This window comes from Aotus nancymaae, unplaced genomic scaffold, assembly GCF_030222135.1.
Source record: "Aotus nancymaae isolate 86718 unplaced genomic scaffold, 86718_ANA_hifiasm-v0.15.2.pri h1tg000028l, whole genome shotgun sequence".
Lineage (NCBI taxonomy): Eukaryota > Metazoa > Chordata > Mammalia > Primates > Aotidae > Aotus > Aotus nancymaae.
In genome coordinates, this window is record NW_026988441.1 from 13,329,652 (window position 1) to 13,356,430 (window position 26,779).

General features: G+C 52.1%; 1 protein-coding gene and 1 non-coding gene across 10 annotated transcripts; both read left to right on the forward strand.

The window, feature by feature from the left end:
- Positions 1-35: 35 nt before the first annotated feature.
- COQ8B (coenzyme Q8B) lies at positions 36-26,139 on the forward strand. Of its 9 annotated transcripts, none has more exons than XM_012461432.2 (15): positions 36-99; positions 2,584-2,688; positions 2,826-2,948; positions 3,092-3,158; positions 6,788-6,865; positions 11,677-11,799; positions 11,950-12,035; positions 13,252-13,392; positions 13,479-13,560; positions 14,266-14,359; positions 16,780-16,921; positions 17,060-17,167; positions 20,633-20,698; positions 24,634-24,720; positions 25,295-26,139. In XM_012461432.2, the coding sequence occupies exons 2-15, from the start codon at positions 2,587-2,589 to the stop codon at positions 25,631-25,633; spliced, it is 1,638 nt and encodes a 545-aa protein (XP_012316855.2). In that variant the 5' UTR covers positions 36-99; positions 2,584-2,586; the 3' UTR covers positions 25,634-26,139. The 9 variants fall into 9 exon arrangements, with proteins under 9 accessions (XP_012316855.2, XP_012316859.2, XP_012316853.2 ...); XM_012461436.2 differs by lacking the exon at positions 36-99 and adding an exon at positions 207-374; XM_012461430.3 differs by lacking the exon at positions 36-99 and adding an exon at positions 811-1,355.
- LOC135276849 (U6 spliceosomal RNA) lies at positions 8,661-8,765 on the forward strand. Its single transcript, XR_010344405.1, has one exon. It is a non-coding gene; the product is annotated as a U6 spliceosomal RNA (small nuclear RNA).
- Positions 26,140-26,779: the final 640 nt, after the last annotated feature.

Sequence of the window (26,779 nt, forward strand, 5' to 3'; positions counted from 1 at the left end):
CCCCGCCCCACCGGACGTGACGTAATGGAACGAGACGGAGCCTCGTCAGCCTCCGCCTCCCAGGGGGGTGTTGCCCCTGAGCAGCCGAAGCGCAACCAGGTAAGCATCTAGGGCACTGGGGTCCTGGTGGCGCGCCAGTTGGCCCTGTTCCTCCACCCTTGTGACTAATCCACCCTCCCTACACCGTCGAATGACAAGTTCAACCTTCACTAAAACCCCCAGGGACGAGTCTAGCCGCACGCCCATTCTTCACGCAGGGGCGGAACGGACTTTAAAAGACTTGGAGATCCCACGGGTGAGGGTTCGAGACCTTCCTCTGCCCGTTCCCAGCTCCGCCCTCCTGAGCAAATGACTTACGCTCCACTGAAGTTTCCGTAAGAAATCTCTCTCATGTATAGAGCACTTGTTCTGTATCAGACCCCGACACGATTTCAGTTCATTCTCTACAGCTGAATAATAGGGATGCCAGGTCTCCATTTTACACGTGAGGACAGAGGCTCAGAGATCAGCCGGCCTCTACCCTTTGTTTGCAGCTACGGGGCTATCTGATATGACCTCATGTATGGGAAGCATGTGGCCCCGGGCCTGGCACTGTCAGCTGTAGCCTAGTAGGGTTAGTTGTTGTCATAGGTGTTTTTATATATTTTGCCCCCAAGGCTGAGCTGCCACCCAGCCGCTGAGTCAGCCCTTCACGTCTGAAGGGGGACAGGAGGTGGATTGTCTTGAAATTGAGTCACTTTGGCCGGGCGCCATAGCTCACGCCTGTAATCCCAGCACTTTGGGAGGCTGAGGCGGGCGGATCACCTGATGTGAGGAGTTCGAGACCAGAGTGACCAACATGGAGAAACCCCTTCTCTGCTAAAAATACAAAAAATAGGCAGGTGTGGTGGCACATGCCTGTAATCCCAGCTACTCGGGAGGCTGAGGCAGGAGAATCGCTTGAACCCCGGAGGCGGAGGTTACTGTGAACCGAGATCACGCCATTTCACTCCAGCCTGGGCAAGAAGAGCAAAACTCCGTCTCAAAAAAAAAGAAAAAAAAAGAAATTTAGTCACCTGGGGAGACATTGGGCACAGGTCCAAGGATCTAAAATGAATCACCTCTTCACAGACCAATGAGAAATCAAAGCCAGGAGCCCACCCAGTACATCATACAAGTTGGGAAGCAGAAGTCCAGAGAGGGATGAGGGCTTCTCTGAGTCACACAGTACGGGAATAGAGACAAAGAGGCCTGATTCCCGACAAGAGGGGTTGGGGCAGCGGGGTTCTGTGAGAGAAGCATCGGCATCCCTCCCTCTCCCAGTGGTGGGAAGGATGCCCCAACCAGCTGCTTCTATTCCAGACTGTGAGAAGTGGGTGAGTCAGCCTGTTGTGGGTAGAGCAGGATTTCCAACATGCGCGTGCACACACACACACACACACACACAGATAGGCTGGGAGCTGGTTTTCTGGGATGCCAAGGTTCCTGACTCAGCACTGGGAATCTTGGCTGAGTGTGTTCTGGGAAATGTCAGGCCTACAGGAAGCCGAGGGCTCCCAGTCGCACCATCCCGCAGCAGGGCGGGGAGCGGGGAGAGCAGGGTGTGTGAGGAACAGAGACTCAGTTGAAGGCGTGAGTGGGAGACACTTGGCAAGCAAGGCAAGGGGTTTATATGCACAAGGAAGGAGGTTGGGTGCCAGAATGTGGGTGTTTGTGCAAAGTGGAGGGGCTCCATGTGCAAGGGAAATGTTTGCTGGGAAGAATGTGTATTCAAAGGAGATGTGTTGAGCCTGCCGGGGGTAAAAATAAGAAGGGGAGTTGGCAAGATATTCGTACAAAAGAGAGGTGTGAGGTTTGTAAGGGAGACTTTGCAAGAAGGATAGTGTTGGGAACAGAAGGGTCTGTCGCGTACAAGGCACTTTGAGGTGAGTGGAAAGGCAGACAGGGCACGCGTGCGCTCCCGCGTTGCCCCAGCAATCCCCCCAGGCGGGCCCCGGACACCCACCTTAAAGCCCGGCTCCGGCGCCGGGCCTCGCTTCTGGCCCCGCCCCCCGCGCACAGATGGACAAACTCCATGCCATTCAGCGAGTTGCTGCCGCGCCATTGGTTGACTGATCGAAGGGGCAGGCATGCTGAGGCTCCCGGAAGCACAGAAAGCCCCCAGCGCGTTGCGGACTCGGAGCCTGAGAGCAGTGTGTGCTTAGCAACGGGGGAGGTGCCGAGTAACGGGGTGGGGATTAAGGGGGACACCGGAGGAATTGCGGGTGCCTACAGGGCCGTTAGAGGGGAAGGCGGTGCCAAGCAACGAGCGGGATTTCAGAGGAGCAGAGAGGTAGCCCAGCAGGAACTGTGGGTGTCTAATAACGGGGGAGGACCCTAGCAACGGTGGGAGTTGGAGGAGGGAAGTGCGTTTTGGAGGTGCGCAGGAGGAGCTAAGGGTTCCTAGCAACCAGGAGAGAACCAGCAGAAACTGTGGGAATCTATTAATAGTGGAGGAAGTATTTGGTGGGTGGAAATCAGAGAGGGTGGACACAGAGGAAGGTGGGGGCCTGGCCAAGAAGCCAGGCAACTCCCACCTGAATAACCCCTTCTCTCCTCCTCCAGGCAATGTGGCTGAAGGTCGGGGGCCTACTTCGGGGGACCGGTGGACAGCTGGGCCAGACTGTTGGTCGGCCTTGTGGGGCCCTGGGGCCTGAGCCCCACTGCTGGGTAAGACGCTGGGGAGCGGGTCCCCAAGGGGAAGAGGCTGAGGGAGACCAAAGAGGGTAAAAGGACTGGAGGAGTGGCCCCAGAAGGGCCAAGTGACCCCATGTCTTCCCCTCCTTACCAAAGTATATCTCTTGCAGTGGCCGCCATGTGGAGGTTCTTGGGCCCAAAAGTTTCACCAGGATGGGCCTGGGAGAGGCCTGGGTGAGGAGGACATTCGTAGGGCACGAGAGGCGCGTCCCAGGAAGACACCCCGGCCCCAGGTATCGTTACCCCTCCCACCCAACAACACCCCACGAAGGCTGCTGGCTCCCTGAGCTTGGGGAAGGATGTGGTAGCAGAGTGGCTGCACTCTCTGGGCACGATGCTCGCTTTCCCACCCTCAGACCTTGTCCCCATTTCCCAGCTGAGTGACCGCTCTCGAGAACGCAAGGTGCCTGCCTCCCGCATCAGCCGCTTGGCCAACTTTGGTGGTAGGTGTGACTTTGGGGGATCTTGGTGTGACCTTGGAGAGGCAACAATTAGAGATTGAAGCAAGGGAGAAGATGCATCAGAGACAGGAGAGAGAGAGAGAGAGACAGAGAAAGAGAGACAAAGGGCCTGCAAAGCCAAAAGAAATTGAGAGGAACGTGAATGATGATTTTCTTTTTTTTTTTTTTTTTTTTTGAGACGGAGTTTCGCTCTTGATACCCAGGCTGGAGCGCAATGGCGCGATCTCGGCTCACCGCAATCTCCGCCTCCTGGGTTCAGGCAATTCTCCTGCCTCAGCCTCCTGAGTAGCTGGGATTACAGGCACGTGCCACCGTGCCCAGCTAATTTTTTTTTTTTGTATTAGTAGAGACGGGGTTTCACCATGTTGACCAGGATGGTCTCGATCTCTTGACCTCGTGATCCACCCGCCTCGGCCTCCCAAAGTGCTGGGATTACAGGCTTGAGCCACCGCGCCCGGCCTTTTTTTTTTTTTTTTTTTTTTTTGAGACAGGGTCTCACTTTGTTATCCAGTCTGGAGTGCAGTGGCGCGAACACCGCAGCCTCAAACTCCTGGGCTCAAGGAATTCTATTGCCTAGCTTCCTGAGTAGCTGGGACAACGACTGTGCACCATCATGCCTGGTAATTTTTTTTTTTTTTTGAGGTGTAGTCTTGCTCTGTCACTAAGGCTGGAGTGCAGGGGCGTGATCTCGGCTCACTGCAACCTCCACCTCCCAGGTTCAATGATTGTCCTGCCTCAGCCTCCCAAGTAGCTGGGATTACAGGCACCCGCCACCACGCCTGGCTAATTTTTGTACTTTTAGTAGAGATAGGGTTTTACCATGTTGGCCAGGCTGGTCTCTAACTCCTGACCTCAAGTAATGCGCCCACCTCGGCCTCCCACAGTGTTGGGATTACAGGCGTGAGCCACAGTGCCCGGAATGCCTTTGAACCTGGCCCAGATAATTAAAAACCATTTTTTTTGTGGAGGTGAGGTCTGCCTATGTTGTCCAAGTTGGTCTCGAACTCCTTGTCTCAAGTGATCCTCCTGCCTCAGCCTCCTGAAGTCCTGGGGTTCTACGCATGAGCCACTGCTCCTGGCTATGATAACATTTACTGAGAACCTGTAATGTGCAGTGCCCCATATACACACATGCCGCACTGAATCACTGCATTCTGTAGATGAGGACATTGAGGCTAAGAGAGGGAGATAATTTGACTCTGGGTTACAAACTGGATTTCATGCAGGTCACAATGTGCGTGAAAAATATGTGCTTACCTGTGGAGCAAGGGAAAATCTTGTTTCATGAAACATATACTTTGGTTTGTACTGTTTATAATGTAAATATCTTCTTTACTGCAGATTATGGTTCAAATTTCCCCCGACCCCGAGATGGAGTCTTACTCTGTCCCCCTAGCTGGAGTGCAGTTGCACAATCTTAGCTCACTGCAACCTCTGCCTCCCAGGTTCAAGTAATTCTCCTACCTCAGCCTCCCGAGTAGCTGGTATTACAGGTGCACACCACCAAGCCTGGCTAATTTTTGAATTTTTAGTACAGATGGGCTTTCACCATGTAGGCCAGGCTGGTCTCGAACTCTTGACCTTGCGATGTGCCCGCCTCAACCTCCCAAAGTGTTGGGATAATAGGCATGAGCCGCTGTGTCTGGCCCAGTTAAAGTTTTAAAAATATAGATTTGGCTGGGCACAGTGGCTCACGCCTATAATCCCAGCACGTTGGGAGGCCGAGGCGGATGGATCACCTGAGGTCGGAAGTTTGAGACCAGCATGACCAACATGGAGAAACCCTGTCTGTACTAAAAATACAAAATTAGCCAGGCGTGGTGGTGCACAGGCCTGTAATCCCAGCTACTTGGGAGGCTGAGGCAGGAGAATCGCTTGAACCTGGGAGGCGGAGGTTGCAGTGAGCCAAGATCGTGCCATTACACTCCAGCCTAGGCAACAAGAGCAAAACTCCATCTCTTAAAAAAAAAAAATCGATATATATAGATATAGATATAGATAGATAGATTGATTCACAGTCTGCAGAGGCAGTCGAAGGCACTGGTTAGAGCTTTAGCACCAGGCTGCCCAGGGATCAAGGGATAACTCTGCTATGTCCTCGCTTTGTGACTCTGGGAAAATTACTTCACTTCTCTGAACCTCGGTTTCCTTTTCTGTAAAGTAGAAGTTTTTCTGTAAAACATATTTCATGAAAGTGAGGACTTCATGTAAGGACAAAAATGAGTAAGTGCACAGAAGGCATTGGGAATAGCCCCTGACATGTAGAAAGGACACAGAAAGTGCCAGGTATGGTAATTGACAGAGATGGTGACGATGACAGAAGGAGCAAGACCCGAGGGGTCTTTAGGGACAAGAGGAGAGGTATCAGAGGAAATCAGAGATGGAGAGATAACATCAAAGGGAGGAAAAGAGAGAAAGAGGCCTAGGTAGATCTGACAAATGGGGAGAAGGGAAGAGATGCAGAAATGACTGGCTTAGAAAAGGAGCAGCCAAGCCTGTAGCCCACACCTGTAATCGCAGCACTTTGGGAGGCCAAGGCAGGAGGATCACTTGAGTTCAGGAGTTCCAGACCAGCTTGGGCAACATAGTGAGACTCTGTCTCAATACAAAATTAGGTGAGTGTGGTGCACCTGTGATCTCAGCTACTTGGGAGGCTGAGGCAAGAGGATCACTTGGGCCCAGGAATTTGAGGCTGCAACGAGCTGTGATGGTGCCATTGCACTCCGGCCTGGGCGACAGAACGAGACCCTGTCTCTAAAAAGAGAAAGATGATCACATTGCAGATTTGGAAATAAAAAAGGAGAGAGAGAAAGATGAGCATGAAGAAGAGAAAGTGTGGACAGAGAGAGGAGTCACCAGAAGACAGAGGGACCTGGGATGATTGTTTTGGGGCCTTCTTAACCTTGGCCACACATTAGAATTATCTGATGCTTTTTAACAAAGCAGAAATTCCTATGTCTCAGTGCAATTTCATCAGAATCTTGGGAGTTGAGTCTGGACATCATGTTTACTGGAGCTCCTCTGGTGACTCGAATGTGCAGCCAGGACTGAGAACTGCTGGGAGGGAGACAGAGACGTGGAGAGAGGGTTAAAGAAAGAGGAAGCCGCATCTTGAAGGGAGCTCTGTGCGGGAAGAGAGTCAGAGACTGATTTGGAGACAGAGATACAAAGATTTGGCAAGAAAGAATTGGGAGAGACAAGACTGGGTGTGGTGGCTCACACCTGTAATCCTAGCACTTTGGGAGGCTGAGGAAGGAGGATCACCAGAGGTCAGGAGTTCGAGACCAGCCTGGCCAACATGGTGAAATCTCGTCTCTACTAAAAATACAAAAAAAAAATTTAGCTGGGCGTGGTGGATGCATGCCTGTAGTCCCAGTTACTTGGGAGGCTGAGGCAAGAGAATCACTTGAATCTGGGAGATGGAGGTTGCAGTGAGCCAAGATTGTGCCACGGCACTCCAGCCTGGGCAACAGAGCCAGACTCCATCTCAAACAAAAGGAAACAAAAGAGTTGGGAGACAGACATTCTTGGAGAGAAACTGAGAAAGGAGCATGGGTTGGGGGAGGGCACCCCAGGCTAACAGGCACTCATATTCTTCTCTTGCACCCCAGGACTAGCTGTGGGCTTGGGGCTGGGAGCGCTGGTCGAGATGGCTAAGAAGTCCCTGCCAGGAGTTCATCTAAAGTCAGGTGAGTGAGCCATACTGCCTGGGTTCAGATCCTGGCTTTGCCTGTGACCTGGGGCAAGTGACTTCACCCCTCTGAGCTCCGGTTTCCTCATCTGGAAGATGAAGGTGATGATAATTTACCACCTCTTGGAGTCACTGTGAAGTGCTCTGAACAAACCTACACCACTATCAGGGTCATGATTAAGAGAAGCATATTAGATTTTTTTTTTTTTTGGGACAGAGTCTTCCTCTGTCACCCAGGCTGGAGTGCAGTGGCTCGATCTTGGCTCACTGAAGTCTCCGCCTCCTGGTTCAAGCGATTCTTCTGTCTCAGCCTCCTGAGAAGCTGAGATTACAGGCACGCACCACCAAACCTGGCTAATTTTTGTGTTTTTAGTAGAGATGAGGTTTCACCATGTTGGCCAGGCTGGCCTCAAATGCCTGACATCAAGTGATCTGCCACCTGCCTCGGCCTCCCAAACTGCTGGGATTACAGGCATGAGCCACTGTGCTTGGCCATATATTAGATTATCTGAGAAAACTTTAAGCCATTGGGAGTTCCTAATTCAGAGCAGGAGTGGAAACTTGAAAATGGAAGTGCCAGTGAGGGTCTGTGTACATCAGAGATGGAATTAGATGTGTAGCATTTGCGGGTAAGATTCCTCAACAAGTCAATGTCTTGAAACAAGTCGGGGTGGATATTCTAGATTAAAAAGAGATGAAGGAGACATCATTTGACAGATGGAGTATGTGAACCATGATTGGATTATCAGTTTGGAAAAAAACTCGAAAGACTTTTTGGGGACAATTGGAAAATCCGAATATGGACTGGATGGCAGATTTTAGGGAATCAGTGTTAATTTTCTTACATGTGATTATGGTACTGTGATTGTGTAGGGGAATATCCTTATTCTTAGCAAAGCTTAAGTGCAACTACATGTAAGTGGGTCAGCAAAAAATAATAATAGCAAGTGTGTGGGCACACGCACAGATAAAGCAGACGAAGCCGAATGGTACCATGTTGAATCGGGGTGGAGGGTGTGCAGGTGTTCAGGATATTATGCATGCAACTTTTCTCTTTGGATTTTTTTCTTTCTCTCTCTCTTTCTTTCTTTTTCTTTTTTTTTTTTTTTTTGAGACAGGGTCTTGCTGGGTCACCCAGGCTGGAATGCAGTGGTACAGTCACGGCTCACTGCAGCCTTGACTTCCCCAGGCTCAGGTGATCCTCCCATCTCAGCCTCCTGAGTAGCTGGGATTATAGACACATGCCACCACACCCGGCTAATTTTTTATATTTTTTGTAGAGCTAGGTTTTCACCATGTTGCCCAGCCTGGTGTGGAACGCCTAGCCTTAAGTGATCCTCCCTGCTTGGTCCCCCAAAGTGCTAGGATGAGCCACCACACCCAGCCTGAATTTTTCTTTTCAAAATAAAAAGTTGAGGGTAGGTAGAGGATTAGGGTTTGGGTAGGGCCAGTCCGAGTCTATACCCCACTTTCTTACTTCCTGAAGCGACTGTGGGCATTCAGCCAGAGAATCCACAAAGATACTTAGGATTCTGCCTGGAACAGGGTGAGCACTCAATAATGAGCTCAATAAAATGTTATTTTATTTTAAATTTTATATTAAGGTATAGAGTCTTGCTCTGTCACTCCGGCTGGAGTGCAGTGGTGCAATCATGGCTCCCTGCAGCTTTGAACTTCTGGGCTCAAGAGGTCCTCTTACCTTGGCTTCCTGAAGTGCTGGGATTACAGGTGTGAGCCACCACAACTAGCCTTCAAAACTAATGAAAGCTCAGATATTGCTTGTTGTGCTGTGCTTGCGTCTGCATCACATATAAGTAAAAACTGGAATGAGACAGAGAAGATTAGCACAGCTCCTGTGCAAAGATGACATACAAATTCATAAAGTATTCATATTAAAAAAAAGAAATGCTTTGCCAAGCTGAAATGTAATTTGCATATAAAACCAGGTACACATACCTATAAGTGTATGACTTGGTGGGTTTTCTCAAAGTAGATTTGTCTGTACCCAATGCAAGAAACCCTAGAACAGCAGCTGTGAAACTTCTTGGCCTCAGGATCCCTGTACACCCTTAAAACTGATGAATGGTTGTCAGGTGTGGTGGCTTATGCCTGTCATCCCGGCACTTTGGGAGGCCAAGGTGGGTGGATCATGAGGTCAGGAGTTTGAGACCAGCCTGACCAACATGGAGAAACCCCGTTTCTACTAAAAATACAAAAATTAGCTGGGCATGTTGGCGCCCACCTATAATCCCAGCTACTCAGGAGGCTGAGGCAGGAGAATTGCTTGAATGTGGGAGGTGGAGATTGCAGTGAGCCAAGATCACACCACTGCACTCCAGCCTGGGTGACAGAGCAAGATTACGTCTCAAAACAAAAACAAAGAGAAAAACAAAAAACTGATGAATGGATAAATACAATGCGATAGGCATATAACGGAATATTATCCAGCCATAAAAAGGAATGAAGGACTGACACATGCTGTAATCTAGATGAATCTTGAAAACACTAAGTGAGGCCAGGTGTGGTGGGTCATGCCTGTAATCCCAGCACTCTGGGAGGCCGAGGCAGGTGGATCACCTGAAATCAGGCGTTCAACACCAGCCTGGCCAACATGGCCAAATCCTGTCTCTACTAAAAATACAAAAAATTAGCTGGGTGTGGTGGCAGACACCTGTAATCCCTGCAACTTGGGAGGGTGAGGCAGGAGAATCACTTGAACCCAGGAGGCAGAGGTTGCAGTGAACTGAGATTGCGCCATTGCACTCCAGCCTTGGAGATGGAGCAAGACTCTGTCTCAAAAAAAAAAAAAAAAAAGAAATAAAAGAAAACACTAAGTGAAAACAGCCACACGCAGAAAGACCACATATTGAATGATTCCATTAATATGAAATGTACAAAATAGGGAAATCTGTAGGGACACAAGTAGATTAGTGGTTGTCAAGGCCTGGGGAGATTGGGGAAAATGAGGAGTGACTGCTAATGGGTATAGGGTTTCTTTTTTTCCTTTTTTTGAGGCAAAGCCTCCCCCATCACCCAGGCTGGAGTATAGTAGCAGGATCATGGCTCACTGTAACCTCCACCTCCTGGGTTCGAGTGATCCTGCTGCCTCAGTCTCCTAAGTAGCTGGGACTATAGGTGTGTACCACCACACCTGGCTATATTTTGTATCTTTTGTAGAGATGGAGTTTTACCACATTGCCCAGGCTGGTCTCAAACTCATGAGCTCAAGTGATTTTCCCACCTTGGCGTCCCAAAGTGCTGGGATCACAGGCCTGAACCACCATGCCCAGCCAGGTTTCTTTTTTGGGTGGTATAACTGTCCTAAGTTGATTCTGGTGATGCTTGCACAACTCTGTGAATATACTAATAATCATTGAATTATATAATTTAAATGGCGAATTATACAGTATGTGAATTATTTCTCAATAAAACTGTTAAAAATCGAATGAGCACCCAAAGAGGTTGTGTATGTGGGTTATATTTATCGATGTTTACTGTATTAGAGATTAAAACTGAGAAATTTTTAGGCCAGGTACGGTGGCTTATGTCTGTCCCGACACTTTGGGAAGCTGGGGCAGGAGGATCCCTTGAGGTCAGGAATTTGAGACCAGTCTGGGTGACATAGCGAGGCCCCATTTTTACAAAAAGTCAAAAAATTAGCAAAGCCCGGTGGTGCACACCTGTAGTTGCAGTTACTCAGGCGGTTGAGGCAGGAGGATCATTTGGGCTCAGGAGGTTGCAGTGAGCTGTGATTGTGCCGCTGCACCCCAGCCTGGGTGACAGAGTGAGACATCGTCTCAAAAACACACACAAAAAATGGAGACATTTTTAACACACAGAGGTACACACGTACACATTCCATCAGCTGTCAGCCTGATGATGTCCTCACATGTCCTGGTGCCTCTGGAGAACTCCACTGAATGTTTTCAGGCGTGAGAGCAGGAAAGGGAAAGTAACATCTTAATGTCACGAGGAAAATAGTTTGATCTCTCAGACCCCTCTGCATGGTCCCAGGGGTCCTCAGCAGTCCCTGGCCCACATTTCAAGAACGGTTGCCCTTCTCATATCCCCACCTGGTCACTCCCCTCACCAAGGGCGACCTCTGTCTTGGCTCCTGGACTCTGGATTTGTTTTGCCTTGTTTTGCTGTTTGTATCGGTGTAACTGGGTGGTATTCTCTCACGCACCTGGGTGCTTTCACTGCGCACGTTTGTGAGACGCGCCTGGGCTGTAGTGTATAGTGGTAGCTTGTCTATTTGATACTGTAGTAGGCACTCTGTGACTCTCCTGCAATTTGTTTTAATTTATGTTTATTTCTTTTTTTTCCGAGACAGGGTCTAGCTCTGTTGCCCAGGCTGGAGGGCAATGGTGCGATCATGTCTCACTGCAGCCTCGACCTCCTGGGCTCAAGCAATCCTCCCGCCTGAGCCTCCTGAGTAGCTGGGACTATGGGCACATGCCACCATACACCCAGCTAATTAGAGACGGGGTCTTGCTTTGTTGTCCAGGCTGGTCTGGAACTGCTGGGCTCAAGCCTTCCTCCTTCATTGGCCTCTCAAAGTGTTGAGATTATAGGCATGAGCCAACACTCCTGGCCTCCATATTTCATTTTAGTCATTCTCGTTGGTGTGCAGACGATATATTTTATTTTAATAGGGAAAGGATGTCACTATTGCCCAGGTTAGTCTCAGACTCCTGCATTCATCCCGCCTCTGTTTCCCAAAGTGCTGGTATTACAGGTGTGAGCCACCAGGCCTGGCCGCAGTGATGATATTTGTGGTTGTTAATTCTAATGTTGCTCTCTCCCCAGAGGGTGGCTCTGGGCCAGACTCCAGCCCCTTCCTGTCGGAGGCCAATGCAGAGCGGATTGTGCAGACTTTGTGTACAGTTCGAGGGGCCGCCCTCAAGGTTGGCCAGATGCTCAGCATCCAGGGTACAGCATGACCCTTGACCCCTGACCCCTGACCCTGATCTCATTTCCACCCCAGCCCTACCACCAACAGGCCCCAACTTCAGGTACTCACATGGGGGTCCTTCCTCACCTCCTCCTTTACTGCCGCCCATTGTTCCACTGTCTCCCAAGACAACAGCTTCATCAGCCCTCAGCTGCAGCGCATCTTCGAGCGGGTCCGCCAGAGCGCCGACTTCATGCCCCGCTGGCAGATGCTGGTGAGTGCCCGGGACGGGAGGGTGGTGAGGGAGGCAGGCTCCATCTTCCCCGACCTGCCTGACCCTCCTGGCTTCACTGCCCCACTCCCTACCTCTGAGCCTCCCTTTCCCCATCTGTAAAATGGGGATCACCAAAGTACACACCTCCTAGCATTGCTGTGATGATTAAAGGAAAGAGCCGCAGCTTGACCTCCGTGCTTCAGTTCCCTGGCCTGGGAAATGGCAAGAGTGACAGCCACACCCACATTGTAGGATCACATAAATTAGCTTACACAGAGCACTGAGGACAGCCCCTGATTCACCATGAGTGACATGCAGGTGTTAGTGGTGATTATTACTGTTTTCTTAATTAAAGGAGATCATGTTTGTAAATAAGTTGGCATGGCCCCTGGCATGAGTTCTAATAACTAGATAAGGCATGGAATCCAGGATTCCGCCACCCACCTGCCCTCCGATCCCTGTTCTGCTTACTCGCCATGTGGCCCAGGCAGCTACTGCCTCTCTCTGGGCCACTCTGAATAGGACCTGGCCCACAGGAAGCCCTCTGTGAATTTTAGCTCTTCTTGATCACATTGACTGTGAGTTAATAATGCCACATAAGAGCATAATAAAGACTGTTGGCGAGGTGTGATGGCTCATGCCTGTAATCACTTAGGAGGCTGAGGCAGGAGGACTGCTTGAGCCCAGGAGTTCCAGACCACCCTGGGCAACATAGTGAGACCTTGTTGCTACTAAATACAACAATAGTAATAATTAACCGGGCACAGTGGCATGTACCTGTAGTCCCAGCTCTTCAGGAGGCAGGAGGATGACTTGAGCTGGGGAGGCTGATGCTGCAGTGAGCCATGAGGGTGCCATTGCACCCCAACCTGGGCTACAGAGCGAGACCCTGTCTCAAAAAAAAAAAAAAAAAAGGGATTGTTGTGACTCTTAGATATAAATAATAGCAATACCCACAACAGCCCACCAGCCCAAGGAGTCCAGGCTTGGGGGACACAAGCTGGGCTGAGCCTCACAGTCTGCCAGTGCCTGGCGAGTCACTTGGGCAAGAGAGTTCTCTCTGAGCCTCAGTTTCCTCATCTGTAAAGAGGATGGCAGCCAAGAGCTTAGCCCAGGGCCCTGCATGTGGTGAGTGTTGGGGTTATCAACACGTAAAGCACTCAGTCTGGGGAATGAACTCAGCTGTGATGATGATGGCTGTGACCACTCCCCACAGAGAATTCTTGAAGAGGAGCTTGGCAAGGACTGGCAGGCCAAGGTGGCCTCCCTGGAGGAGGTGCCCTTTGCCGCTGCCTCGATCGGGCAGGTGCACCAGGGCCTACTGACGGACGGGACGGAGGTGGCTGTGAAGATCCAGGTGAGAGGGGAGGCTGGGCAGGGTAGGGGCGGGCACCCTGCTGGCCCAGAGGAATGACTCCCACCCTCCCCCCTCTTCCCTCACAGTACCCTGGTGTGGCCCAGAGCATTCAGAGCGATGTACAGAACCTGCTGGCGGTGCTCCAGATGAGCGCAGCTCTGCCCGCGGGTGAGACGCCCACCCACTCCTCTGCTGATCTCCAAAGGGGCTATGCCAGAGAGAGAAAGCAGGCAGGGGAGTCCAGAGGGGAGCACGGGCAGGGTGTGCTGGCATTGTGAGCATGAGCGGGAGAGACAGAAAGCACACTGAGGTGGGGAGAGCCCAGGGAGCACGAGCACGCATGGGAAAAGCCTTACAGATTTTAACAGAGCCGCAGAGAGACAGGAACCCAGGGCTGAAATCCAGCAGCAGACTTGTAAAGGGTGTGCATGCAGGGAGCGGGATTGTAGGTGCAGCAGAGCAGAAAAGGACAATCCTGCAGATGGCACGTGAGGAGGCGCCTGGAGAAGGGAGGGCGGGCTGTGTTTGTGTAAGAGAGGAAGAGGGAGAGGGAAAGCCAGGGCCAGAAGTGAGACTCAGAGGCAGTGAACAACATGAGAGTCCGTACGAAAAGGAGACAGTCGGAGTGAACGTGATTCTGAAAGAGCTGCCAGGGACTGGGGTGCAGGCACACACACGAGACAGACCCCAGGGAACCCCACAGTCATGTGAAGGATGAGGGAAACGTGCAGACAGATGAGGTGATGCAGGTCAGAGGTCTGGAGCAGGAGCTGGGGGGACAGTGAGGGAGACAGGAGAGGGAGGGTTGGTAGGAGAAGGCATCCACCAGTGGGCGCCCCAGGCCCTTCCTCAGCTGACAGGCCTCCCCCACAGGCCTGTTTGCTGAGCAGAGCCTGCAGGCCTTGCAACAGGAGCTGGCTTGGGAGTGTGACTACCGTCGTGAGGCGGCTTGTGCCCAGAACTTCAGGTGAGCTGAGCCCCCGAGCTTCCTCCTTTCTTCCCTCCCAGGCTGGGTGGGAAGTAGATTCCCCCTCAGCTTCTGGCAGCTGGAGCTGTGGGGTGGGGCAAACTCTTTCTCTTTCCATTTTTTTTTTTTTTTTTTTTTTGAGACAGAGTCTCACTTTTGTTGCCTAGGCTGGGGTGCAATGGCGCGATCTTGGCTCACTGCAACCTCCACCTTCCGGGTTCAAGCAATTCTCCTCCTCACCCTCCTGAGTAGCTGGGACTACAGGCACGTGCTATCACACTCCGCTAATTTTTGTAGTTTTAGTAGAGATGGGGTTTCTCTGTATTAGTCAGGCTGGTCTTGAACTCGGGACCTCAGGTGATCTGCCTGCCTCAGCCTCCCAAAGTGCTGGGATTACAGGTGTGAGCCACCGTGCCCGGCTCTTTCTTTCAGTCATTGTTCATCTGTCCATCCACTCAGTCATCACTTTGCGTACCCCCGTGTCCTCTCTGAGCTTGGGCAGGTCACTTCCCAAGAGGCAGTCTTCTGTATCAGATGGGATGCCTGTCCACTGTGATCTGACCCACACATTTAATAACGCAGGTAAAAGTCCACACTCTTACCTCTGTTGGACTGACAGAGACCAAGCAGCCCTCAGCACTGGGAGGTGGAGAGAGCGGGCTCCACAGCACCCCTTCTGCACCGCAGCTTGGGGAAGAAGGTAGCAGAAGCATTTTGAGAGCAGGTTGGCATCATCACATAAGCCCTTCTATCCACAAACTCTGCAATCCAACGATTGCCCTCCCTGCTGAACACTCTAGGGACCCTTATGCCAGTATACACCGTCGGACTATTCTAGAATGCTCACAGCAGCTCTGTCTGCAACAGCCTAAAACTGGTAACAAGTTTATCCAGCTCCATCAAGTTTATCCAGCAGGGTGGACCAATAAGCAATGCTATATTCATCTGTGGAATATTACGCAGCAGTGAAAATAGATGAACCATGGCTATGTGGAACAATGTGGTTCTATCTTGGAAGGATCCTGATGTGTAGCAATTAATGGCACCTCTGGGGGGTCCTCCACGGTGTGGCTCACACATTTATTGACAGCCTGAAACGTGCCAAGCTCCATAGATAGACAGACAGAAAGATCAGTAGAAGGCAGTGGTTAGAGGCACGCGCCCTAGACTCCGATGCAGGGTGAAATTCCAGGTCAGCCCTAAACAGGTTGCGTGGCCTGCAGCCGTACAGTGGTCTCCGGAGAGCGTCCCTGCATTGTAGAGTAAGGATGAAAGGGGAGTGTGCTGATGAAATGCCCAGCATAGCTCGAGTTCATGAAGAGTGGTTCAAACATCAGAGATTTTTATCAATAAGGACAAAAATACCCCAAAGCAGGAGCTTGAGGAGAAGAGTGCGAAGTGGGGTTATGGGCCAGAGACCCCCTCCCCCACAGGATTTCCCAGTCCCCTTAGGATGAAACCCCACACCACCCTCCTGTTCCTCCACACTCTCTTCCAGCCATCCCACAGGTCCTCAACCAGGGGCCTTGCTCATATTCTCTGCCTCCCAAATCTTACATGAACACACTGATTTTCTTTTATTTTTTCAAGATAGGATCTTGCTCTGTTTTCCGAGCTGGAATACAGTGGTGATATCACAGCTCACTGCAGCCTCAACCTCCCAGGCTCAAGTGATTCTCCCACCTCAGCCTCCTGAGTAGCTGGCGCAGGCCACCACACCCAGCTCATTTTTGTAATTTTTCTTAGAGATGTGATTTCACCATGTTGTTCAAGCTGGTCTTGAACTCCTGGGCTCAAGCGATTTTCCCACCTCGCTGTCTCAGAGTGCTGGGATTACAGGTGTAAGCCACCACACCCGGCCAACACAGTTATCACTCTATAAACCGTCTGTTTGTGAGAGTGTGGTCTCGGGACTGGGGGGCAGGTCCAGGGACTGGTTCATTCACTGCCCTAAATGACGGATTCTTTCCCGTTATTTATCTGTGTTCACAGTAGTGACTGCAAGGAGTGACCTGTGGGCATCTCTGTAGACTTCACAGATTTTGATGTCAGTTACTACTATTGGGATGAATGAATTAATAAATTAATGAAAAAAGTAGTACAAAGGCTGAAATACACTAAGCTCATCCTTCTGGGGCAACCAGAAGTCATAGAAGTGTTTTGGGTAGGGAAGTGGTACCTGGGTTTCCAGCAGCACCCAGTTTAGGGGCAGGTGCAGAGTAAGCACCTTGGAGATACTTGTTAAATGTCAGTTGAGCCAGATTGGTCATCACCCAGGGCAGACAGTGGCAAGATGGGCAGGAGGGAGGGCATGACGCAGACTGTTCATGGAGGACTTCTGAGAGCACAAGGAGGAGGCCTCAAGCTGGCTCACAGGCCTGAAACATGAAGTCCTTTTCCCCGCTTCCCTCCTGCCCCAGGCAGCTGCTGGCAAATGACCCCTTCTTCCGAGTGCCAGCCGTGGTTAAGGAGCTGAGCACGATGCGGGTGCTGGGCATGGAGCTAGCCGGAGGGGTGCCCCTGGACCAGTGCCAGGGCCTGAGCCAGGACCTGCGGAATGAGGTATGCAGTCTGGTGGCACCGTGGGAAGGGCATGGCCCCAGGGCGGGTGGGCCAGGTTCCTGGTCCCTCTCCAGGCCAGTGAGGGTGCCACAGGGGAGATCACACCGCGATGCCTGCTACTCCTTCTCCCCACCCCAGATTTGCTTCCAGCTCCTGAAGCTGTGCCTGCGGGAGCTGTTTGAGTTCCGATTCATGCAAACCGACCCCAACTGGGCCAACTTCCTGTACGACGCCTCCAGCCACCAGGTTGGTTCCTAGTGATGTGTGTCAGGGTGCCTTTGCTGTTGTAACAGATATTCCTTGATATTCCAATAGGTCAACACAATAGCACTCTATTACCTCTACAGCAGGCAGGGGCAGCCCTTTTCCAAGTGGTGATTCAGGGACCCAGCTCCTTCCCTTTTCTGGTTGTCTCATCCCTGGGGCCTTACAATGCTCTGCTTCCCAAGGAAAGGGTAAGAGAAGTTGAGAGGGTAGCCCCCCGCCTAACTGCTTTGGCCATAAGTGGAAAAAGTAATGCCCAGGCTAAGTACACTAAGCTTATCCTGGGGCAATGGACATACCACGTAGGTTGCCATTCCATCAGTGAGAGCTAGTCACATGGCCTGCCAAGGTGCAAGGCATGCTGGAAAATGGAGTCCCTGGCTAGGCAGCAGTTCCTGGTGGCAATGTGACAGCACAGAGGGGAAGTACAGCTTTTGGAAGGCAGTTGGCCATCACCGTCACACTCGCCATCCATGCAGAACACACCATCACCTGCCCCTGCCTCTTGACAGCAACAAAAAGACATCCCTGACCCTTGCCTTCTCAGAGCACCCAGTTCTGTGAGGGGACTGGCACCACGCAGTGATGACCTAGAGTGGTTCATACGAACCATGATGAGGAAGCACAGGCCAGATGGTTCATGACCTGGATGGGGGAGGCACAGGCAGAGGGGTGAGGGCTGGAGGTTGGAGGAGTCACAGGAAGCTCTGGGATCCCAGGAAAAGTACCTGACTCAGTGTGGGGTGAGCAGGGATTAAGGGAGTCTTCTTAAAGGAAGTGCATTAAAGCTGAGACCAGTGGTCCCAGTGACTTGAGAGGCTGAGGTGGGAGGATTGCTTGATCCCAGGAGGTCGAGGCTGCAGTGAGCCAAGATCATGCCACTGCACTCCAACCTGGGTGACAGAACATGACTGTCTCAAAAAAAAAAAAAAAAAAAAAGCTGAGACCAGAGGCTGAACATGGTGGCTCATGCCTGTAATTCCAGCACTTTGGGATGCTGAGTCAGGAGGCTCCATTGAGGCCAGGAATTTAAAACCAGCCTGGGCAACAAAGGGAGACCCCTGACTCTATTTACCAAAAAAAAAAAAGCTGAGACTGAGGAAAAAGAGACAGCCACCCAGAGAGCAGAGTGTTCCTGGCAGAGGGCAGGGGGTGTGCAAAGACCTGGAGTGAAGGTTTGGACCTGCAGACTTGAGCGTCGGTGGACACATCTTTACCTTTATCAGGGGTTGCCAAGTGACTTTCCAAAGAGTTCCGTCCCCATTTTGTCTCCAGAGAGGTCTTTCTAAAGCACAAATCTGGTCAAGATATGCCTCCCACAGCTTCCCAGCCCCCTTAGAATCAAGTCTGAGCCCTTTGCTGAGCATCTGTGGCCCCACCGAGTCTCCAGCCTCAGTCCCTTGCCCCTTCTTTCTCCACAATGTGCACACCCCGTGTCCCTCCTAGGCTCAAACTCCAGGGATATGTTTATCTAACTGCAAGTGGTAGGGTCCTGACATAAATTGATTGGTTTCTGACAGCACTTTTTTTTTAATGGATTAGAAGATGTCAATATGTCACAGATGGGAGGGATCTGTATTATTATGGGACAGTTTTGTTTGACATTTATGTGTGCATTTGCATGAATACCCAGTAGAAACGATTTCTTTATATCTAATTTTATTTATTTATTTATTTTGAGATGGAGTTTCACTCTTGTTGCCCAGGCTGCAGTGCAGTGGCACGATCTTAACTCATTGCGACCTCCACCTCCCAGGTTCAAGCAATTCGCCTGCCTCAGCCTACCAATTAGCTGGGACTACTGGTGCCCACCACCACGTCTGACTACTGACTAGTTTCATGTATTTTCAGTAGAGACGGGGTTTCACCTTGTTGGCCAGTCTGATCTTGAACTCCTAACCTCAGGTGATCCACCAACCTCAGCCTCCCAAAGTGCTGGGATTACAGGTGTGAGCCACCACGCCCAGGCACCAGCAGAAACAATTTCTTACTGTGGGTTGGTTGGTTGCTCAGACTCTACTGCCCTAGAAACACTGTTACAGATGTTCATTGAGCACAAAAGTTAGAAACGGTCCAGGTGAGATGACTTGTTAATGTAATCTCTGTACTTTGGGAGGCTCAGGCAAGAGGTTCACTGGAGCACAGTAGTTCGAGACCAGTCTGGGCAACATAGTGAAACCCCATCTCTACAAAAAATTTTTAAAACTTAGCCAGGTGTGGTGGTGTACACCTGTGGTCTCTGCTACTCAGGAGGCTGAGGCGGGAGGATCACTTGAGCTTGGGAGTCCGAGGCTGCAGTAAGCTATGGCTGTGCCACTGCACTCCAGCCTGGACAATAGATCAAGACCTTGTCTCAAAAAAAAAAAAAGTCAGAAACAGTTTGTAACTAATAGACATTTAAAAAGAAGAAAAAAAAATCAGAAACAACCACAGTGTTTCTCTGCCAGGTAAATGCACTGTGATTTATTCACACAACGAAGTCCTTACACAGCAATGCAAAATGAGTGACTGAGCTGGAGCGACACATGGCAACGGGGTAAATTGCAAAACCATGTTGGGCAAAAAGCACAAGTTGCAGGATAACAATAGTAAATACCATTTCTGTGAAGTTTGAAAATATGGACACCATTACTCTACATTGTTTCCAGCTGCACACATACATAGAACATACAGAAATGGCCAGGCGGGGTGGCTCATGCCTGTAATCCCAGCACTTTGGGAGGCCAAGGCCGGCAGATCACCTGAGGTCGGGAGTTTGGAACCAGCCTGACCAACGTGGAGAAAGCCTGTCTCTACTAAAAATACAAAATTAGCCGGGCGTGGTGGCTAGTGCCTATAATCTCAGCTACTCGGGAGGCTGAGGCGGGAGAATCACTTGAACTCGGGAGGTGGAGGTTGTGGTGAGCTGAGATCATGCCATTGCGCTGTAGCCTGGGCAACAAGAGCGAAACACCATCTCAAAAAAAAAAAAAAAAAAAAAAAAAGAAAAGACAGCAATGCATAAATGAGAATTTCAGGAAATAATTTAATAATGATTTCAGGAAAGTGGTGACCCTGGGGGCCTGGGGGAGGTGTGATCAGGGTGGGATACACAGGAGGCTCCACATGGTTGGGGAGTATTTTACATTTTATGTTGGGTGGCGAGATTTGTGGGTATTCATTTCACTTTTATATATCTTTTATTCTCTGGATTTTTTTTCTTGGGCCTAAAATTTGTTATTGCATAAACAATTAGAAGTAAAAAAATAAAAGCCAGATGCCTTCAGCTACCGTCTGGGGGTCAGTTGGAAATGTGGAGACCAGGCCAGGAGCCCAATGAGGCAGGCAGGCAGGGGCTCTGGCAGGAGCGGGCAGGGTTGTGGGGGGTTGATTGATCCTGGCTGCACTGCTAGACAGTGGGGATGTGGATGGGATCCCAGCATTCCTTTCACCATTCCTTGCTTCCAGGTGACCCTGCTGGACTTTGGCGCAAGCCGGGAGTTTGGGACGGAGTTCACAGACCATTACATTGAGGTGAGTCTCCCCCAGACCCCGGGGTCTCTGAAAGGCTGAGGCTCACGCCATATACTGAGGCAGAGGAGTAAGAAGGAGAAGTGCAGTGTCTAGAATTCAGAAATAATAAATAATGGTAGTATTCTAGCAGCTAGCACACACCAAGCACTTAATCTGTTAGGCTGCATCTTTAGTGCTTACGTATAGTAACCGATTTAAACCACACAGCAACACAGTGCGGTAAGGACCGTTTTTAGGTCCGTTTCACAGATGAAGTAACTGGGTCCTGGAGCAGTTAAGTTACTTGCCCAAGATCACAGCAGACTTGGGATTCAAATTCAGGTAGTCCAAATCGAGAGCCCAAGCTTCCAACCACTGCCCAGCTCCCTCCTAAGAGAAAGGCCCACAGTGGCCATCTTGTCACCTCTCCAGAGCCCGCACTGTCCAGGGCCCTGGTGTCCAGCCTAGGTGTGTGTCCCTGGGGAAACTCTGTCTGTAGGAGGTGCTTCTCATGTATTTTGCCCATCTTCCCATCCACTGGGGTCAGTTTGTCTTAGAGGCTGCAGAGAACACCATTTCATTAATTGTTGAGATTGGACATTCGCCCTGGGTCCTCTAATCATGGAGCTATCAATCTAAACTTTAAAAAAATTTTTTTTTTTTTTTTTTTTGAGACGGAGTTTCGCTCTCGTTACCCAGGCTGGAGTGCAATGGCGCGATCTTGGCTCACCGCAACCTCCGCCTCCTGGGTTCAGGCAATTCTCCTGCCTCAGCCTCCTGAGTAGCTGGGATTACAGGCACGCGCCACCATGCCCTGCTAATTTTTGTATTTTTAGTAGAGACGGGGTTTCACCCGTTGACCAGGATGGTCTCGATTTCTTGACCTCATGATCCACCCGCCTCAGCCTCCCAAAGTGCTGGGATTACAAGCTTGAGCCACTGCGCCCGGCCCCAATTTTCTTTTTTTTTTTAAATTGAGACAGAGTCTCGCTCTGTCACCTAGGCTGGAGTGCAGTGGCTGGATCTCAGCTCACCATAACCTCCACATCCTGGGTTCAAGCGATTCTCTTGCTTCCCGAGTAGCAAGAGAATCAGCTTCCCGAGTAGCTGGGATTATAGGCGCATACCACCAGCCTGGCTAATTTTTGTGTTTTTAGTAGAGATGGGGTTTCACCGTGTTGCCTAGGCTGGTCTTGAACTCCTGACCTCAGGTGATGCTCCTGTCTTGGCCTCCCAAAGTGCTGGGATTACAGACATGAGCCCCCATGTTCAGTCAATCTAAATGTTTTCTGACCCCTTCTCTGTGCCCAACTCTATTCTAGGCAAAACTGGAGACAGAGCAGTGACCTGGGTCCAGCCCAGGCCCCTCCTCACAGAACTCATAGTCCAGTGGGGCAACAGTGAGGACCCAGCATGGACAGGGCTGGGATAGGGGAAGCACAGAGGACTCTGAACCCAGAGGAGGAGCCTGACCTAGCCTGGGGAGCCAGGGAGGGCTTCCTGGAGGAGGAAGTACCAGCATTGAGACCTGAGGGATGAGGGGGGCCAATTGGGAAAAGGTTCGGAGGGTATTCCCAATAGACGTGTGCCAAGGCCAGGCAGTGATGAGGGATATTCCCACTACGGCAGTGCTTCTCAGACGTGGATGTGCATGTGAAGCCTGGCCATCCTGTGAAGGTGCAGATTCTGGTCTGGAAGTGGGTGAGAGATGCTGCCTTCTGACATGTGCCCAGGTGATGCCAGGGCTACCATATGGGGACCACACTTGGAGTAGTAAGGCCCTAGAGGACCCAAAGGAAGCTCCTGTTCTGACTGGGAGGGCAGGTGGGAGGCGGAGCAGGAGCCAGTGATGAGGCTGCAGCAAATCACTGTGGATTTTAGAAGCCACGCTATGCAGCTTGTACTGTATCCAGGTGCCCTGTGGAGCCGTGGAAAGGATTTGAGCAGGGAGGGGATGCAGTCAGAATTTGAAAACTCCCTCTCAATAAGAAGTGGCATCTAAGACTGGGGGCCAGGAGCCTAGGGCAGCTGTGGAGAGGGGCAGAGGGGTGGCTGGGAGATGCCCAGACAGTCTATGGGAGCAGATGGGCTGGAAGTCAGGGAGGAGGTGTCCAGGGCTCTGAGCGAACAGGAAGGAGGAGGTGGTAACCCCCTGCACACACAGGGCCCTCTCTGCGGGCCACTGAGGCACAAAGCCGAGGCCCTTTGGGCAGCTGGGACATCTTGCTCCCCACTGATAACCTCCCCTCCTACCCCTTTGTTTGTTTGTTTGTTTATAGATGGAGTTTCACTCTTGTTGCCCAGGCTGGAGTGTTTGTTTGTTTGTTTGTTTATTTATTTATTTTGAGACAGAGTTTCATTCTTGTTGCCCAGGCTGGAGTGCAATGGCACAATCTCGGCTCACTGCAACCTCTGCCTCCCGGGTTCAAGCGATTCTCCTGCCTCAGCCTCCCAAATAGCTGGGATTACAGGCATGCACCACCACGCCTGGCTAATTTTTGTAATTTAGTAGAGACAGGGTTTCTCCTTGTTGGTCAGACTGGTCTCAAACTCCCGACCTCAGGTGATCCGACCGCCTCGGTCTCCCAAAGTGCTGGGATTACAGGCCTGAGCCACCATGCCTAGCCTTTTTTTTTTTTTTTTTTTTTTTTGATACAGAGTCTCACTGTGTCGCCCAGGCTGGAGTGCAGTTGTGCAATCTCAGCTCACTGCAACCTCTACCTCCCAGGTTTCAAGCAGTTCTCTGCCTCAGCCTCCTGAGTAGCTGGGATTACAGGCCCCCACCACCATGCCCAGCAAATTTTTTCGTATTTTTAGTAGAGACAGGGTTTCACCATCTTGGCCAGGCTGGTCTTGAACTCCTGACCTCAAGTGATCCACCCACCTCAGCCTCCCAAAGTGCTGGGATAACAGGCATGAGCCACTGTACCCAGCCGCCTTTGCCAGTTTATAAAACCCCATCACACTGGCCTCTGAGGACCACAGGCCTGACAGATGGCCAGACAGGCTCGTGCAGGGGGAGCAGAGAGGGAATGGAATTAATCCTGAATCCCTCTCCTCACAAAAAAGGGCAACCCGATGGTGAGTGGTGGGACCCAGGTTCCACTCCCTATTCTGGGTCTGCTTCCCCTTCTGTGAAACAAGGACCCCCCCATGCCCGCCTCTTAATAGTGGTAGATCATAATATTTATGGTGCTTCCTGCATGAAACAGCGCCAGGCACTCCACAGGCATCACCATCTTTATCCTTCCAACAGCCCCATGAGGAAGACACTTCCGTCACCCCACTTCACAGATGAGAAAGTGGAGGCCCAACAGGCAACGTGACTTGTTCAGTCTCTCAGCCAGCAGGTGGCAGAGCCAGGAGGGGGCCCTAGCCAACTGGCCCCAGCTGAATGTCTGTCCATGCCCACAGCTCCTGCCCCGCATGTATGAGCTCATGGCTGGAGAGCTGCTTTGCTGCACACGCTAATTTGCTCAAGCAAGGTTCACCCAGGGGCTCCTGAGTGCCAGACCCTGTGCCCCATGCGACTACACGCAGCTGGGATCCTTGCTCTCACGGGGCTCAGAGTCCAGTGCAGGAGACAGAGAGGTGGCCCCTAGCAACTTTGGATGCAGTTCTGGGGCACGCTCACACCCATCCAGTTGAGTGTTGGGACCCAAGAGCAGTCCTGACACTTCTTCCTTGCACCGTTTCACTGTGACTGTTCCCAGGCAGGCCCCATATTGCCAGCTAGGTGGGCAGGATCCCTGACCACCTCTACTCCCAGGCTCTGGAACAGTCTTTGAGGGAGTCACAGACAGGCAGAGTGGGGAGCAGGAAGCTTCCAGGTGAGGGAGGGCCCAGGCAGATGAGAGTGGAGGTGGGTACGTGGGAGGCCCAAGCTTCCAGCTCCTCTTCTCCAGAGCCCCCTTGAACCCCGGCCTTTCTCCCTCTAATTCCCATCCTCTCCCCAGGTGGTAAAGGCTGCAGCTGACAGAGACAGAGACCGTGTCCTACAGAAGTCCAGGGACCTCAAATTCCTCACAGGCTTTGAAACCAAGGTTGGGAGACACAGGGAGAAAGGGGCTGGTGTCTATTGGTGGAGTGCAGTGTGGGGCTGCTTATCTCCACTGAGGGACTCGAGTAGGGGATGGGGCATGTCTATACCCGGGGAACTGGGGGACTCTAGGAGGGGCTTGTCTCCACTAGGGAGAGTGGAGGTTGTGTGTCTCTACTTGGTGAATGGGGGACTCTAGGAGGGAGGCTTACCCATGCTGGGGCTCTGGGGAGGAGTAGGGGGAGGTGGCTGCCTGCCTCCTCAGGAATCCTGGGAACATGGGCACCATGGATCTGGTCTGGAGGGGCGGGGGCTGCTTATCTGTTGCAGAGAGAGTAGAGGGCTACTTGTCTGTTGGAGGCTCTGCAAGGAAGTAAGGGGGGCTTACTTGGGGAATAGGAAGCTGCTTGTCTATTTCGAGGCTTCTACTAGAAGGAGCTAAAGCTACTCTTGGGGGAGTCGTGGCTTGTGTTGATGGTGGAGACTGGAGAGAGTGGAGGCTGCGCGTTGCTGCTTTCTGGATTAAGCGGAGAGCTCTGTGTCCACAGTGGCTGCCTTTGCTGTCCCCACCCCCTCAGGCATTCTCTGATGCCCACGTGGAGGCAGTGATGATCCTGGGGGAGCCCTTCGCCACCCAGGGCCTCTATGACTTTGGGTCCGGGGAAACTGCCCGCCGCATACAGGACTTCATCCCGGTGCTGCTGCGGCACAGGCTGTGCCCCCCGCCGGAGGAGACCTATGCCCTGCACCGCAAGCTAGCAGGGGCTTTCCTGGCCTGCGCCCGCCTCCGAGCCCGCATCGCCTGCAGGGACCTCTTCCAGGACACCTACCACCGCTACTGGGCCAGTCGCCAGCCAGACACAGCCTCTGCCGGCAGCCTCCCGATCAAAGGGGACTTCAGGGCAGATCCCTCATGACAGCCTCTGGGGGGATTGCGTCCCCAGAGCAGGCCATACCCTGCTGTGGTGCCTCTTATCCCTTCCCCATCTGCCCTGGGTCGGGGAAGCCACCTTGGGCTTTCCAGTCTTCCCTGGCTCCCCTCCTTGGCCCAGGAGCTCAGGGTCCCTGGGGCTGCGGAACTCTCAACTTCGTGCCCTGGATCCTGCGCCTCCCCACTCCAAAATGGGCATCCGGGAACTCTTAAGCCAGGAAAGTGGTTAACTTAACTTTGGCAACATTTGAGGGAGCGTTGGGCCCCCGCATGCCGTTATGCAGATCCGGACTCATCGGGGGAGCCCTCACCTCTGTCTCAGGTCTCCGGTAGAAGATGAGATGGTGGTCCTGGAGGCAGTCATTACCTCTGCCTTCCTTGCTCCTCCACCAGCTGCCTTCTCTCGGGTTCCAGCCACTCAGTGTGTTGGAGGGTAGGGGTAGAGGTGGGGGAGCTGAACCCTCAGTTGGAATAAAAGCAGCCTTCCCCTTCCCCCAGCTCTTTTCTCTGCGCTGGGGTTGGGGGGAGAGGGGGAGGAGCTCGCCGGCGGCCTCCAGGTGCAGATGGCCAGCACCCCCCCACCTCCTTGTCTGAAAGCCCCAGCCCTGCCTGGGCCATCTGTTGCCGGGAACCTCCTTCTCCCCTTCCCCACCCCCCCACGTGCTGACCACCTGCTCTAAGGGCTGTGGCAGCTGAGGCCTCCCCCACACACAGTGCCTCGGCTGCAGGCTCGCTCCCGGCAACCTCGCCTTTACGAATGGGCCCTAATGCCCCTGCCAGCTGCTTTGCCAAACCCACAGGACTGGCGTAGGGGGCGGCGGGGGCGCCGTAGCGGCCAGAACCGCGCCCAGGTCCCCGCCCGGCGCCCCCGTTCCCAAAACCGAACCGATGGCGCACCAGGATGCCTTGGTCTGTTCATACCCCCTCCCCTTCCTTGCAAAAAGTGCCTCGTCACCGCTTCTGCCCGCCCCCGCCGGGCTTGGGAACCATGGGGTAAGCGGGAAGATTTGGGGGTGTGGGGCTGCAAGGTTCTTCCAGAAACAACTCTTTCCGACGCGAGCTGGAGGGGATCTGAGGTCAGGGGTCACGGAGGGGAAAGGAGCCCAGGCCAGGACAGACCCGGGGAAGCGCT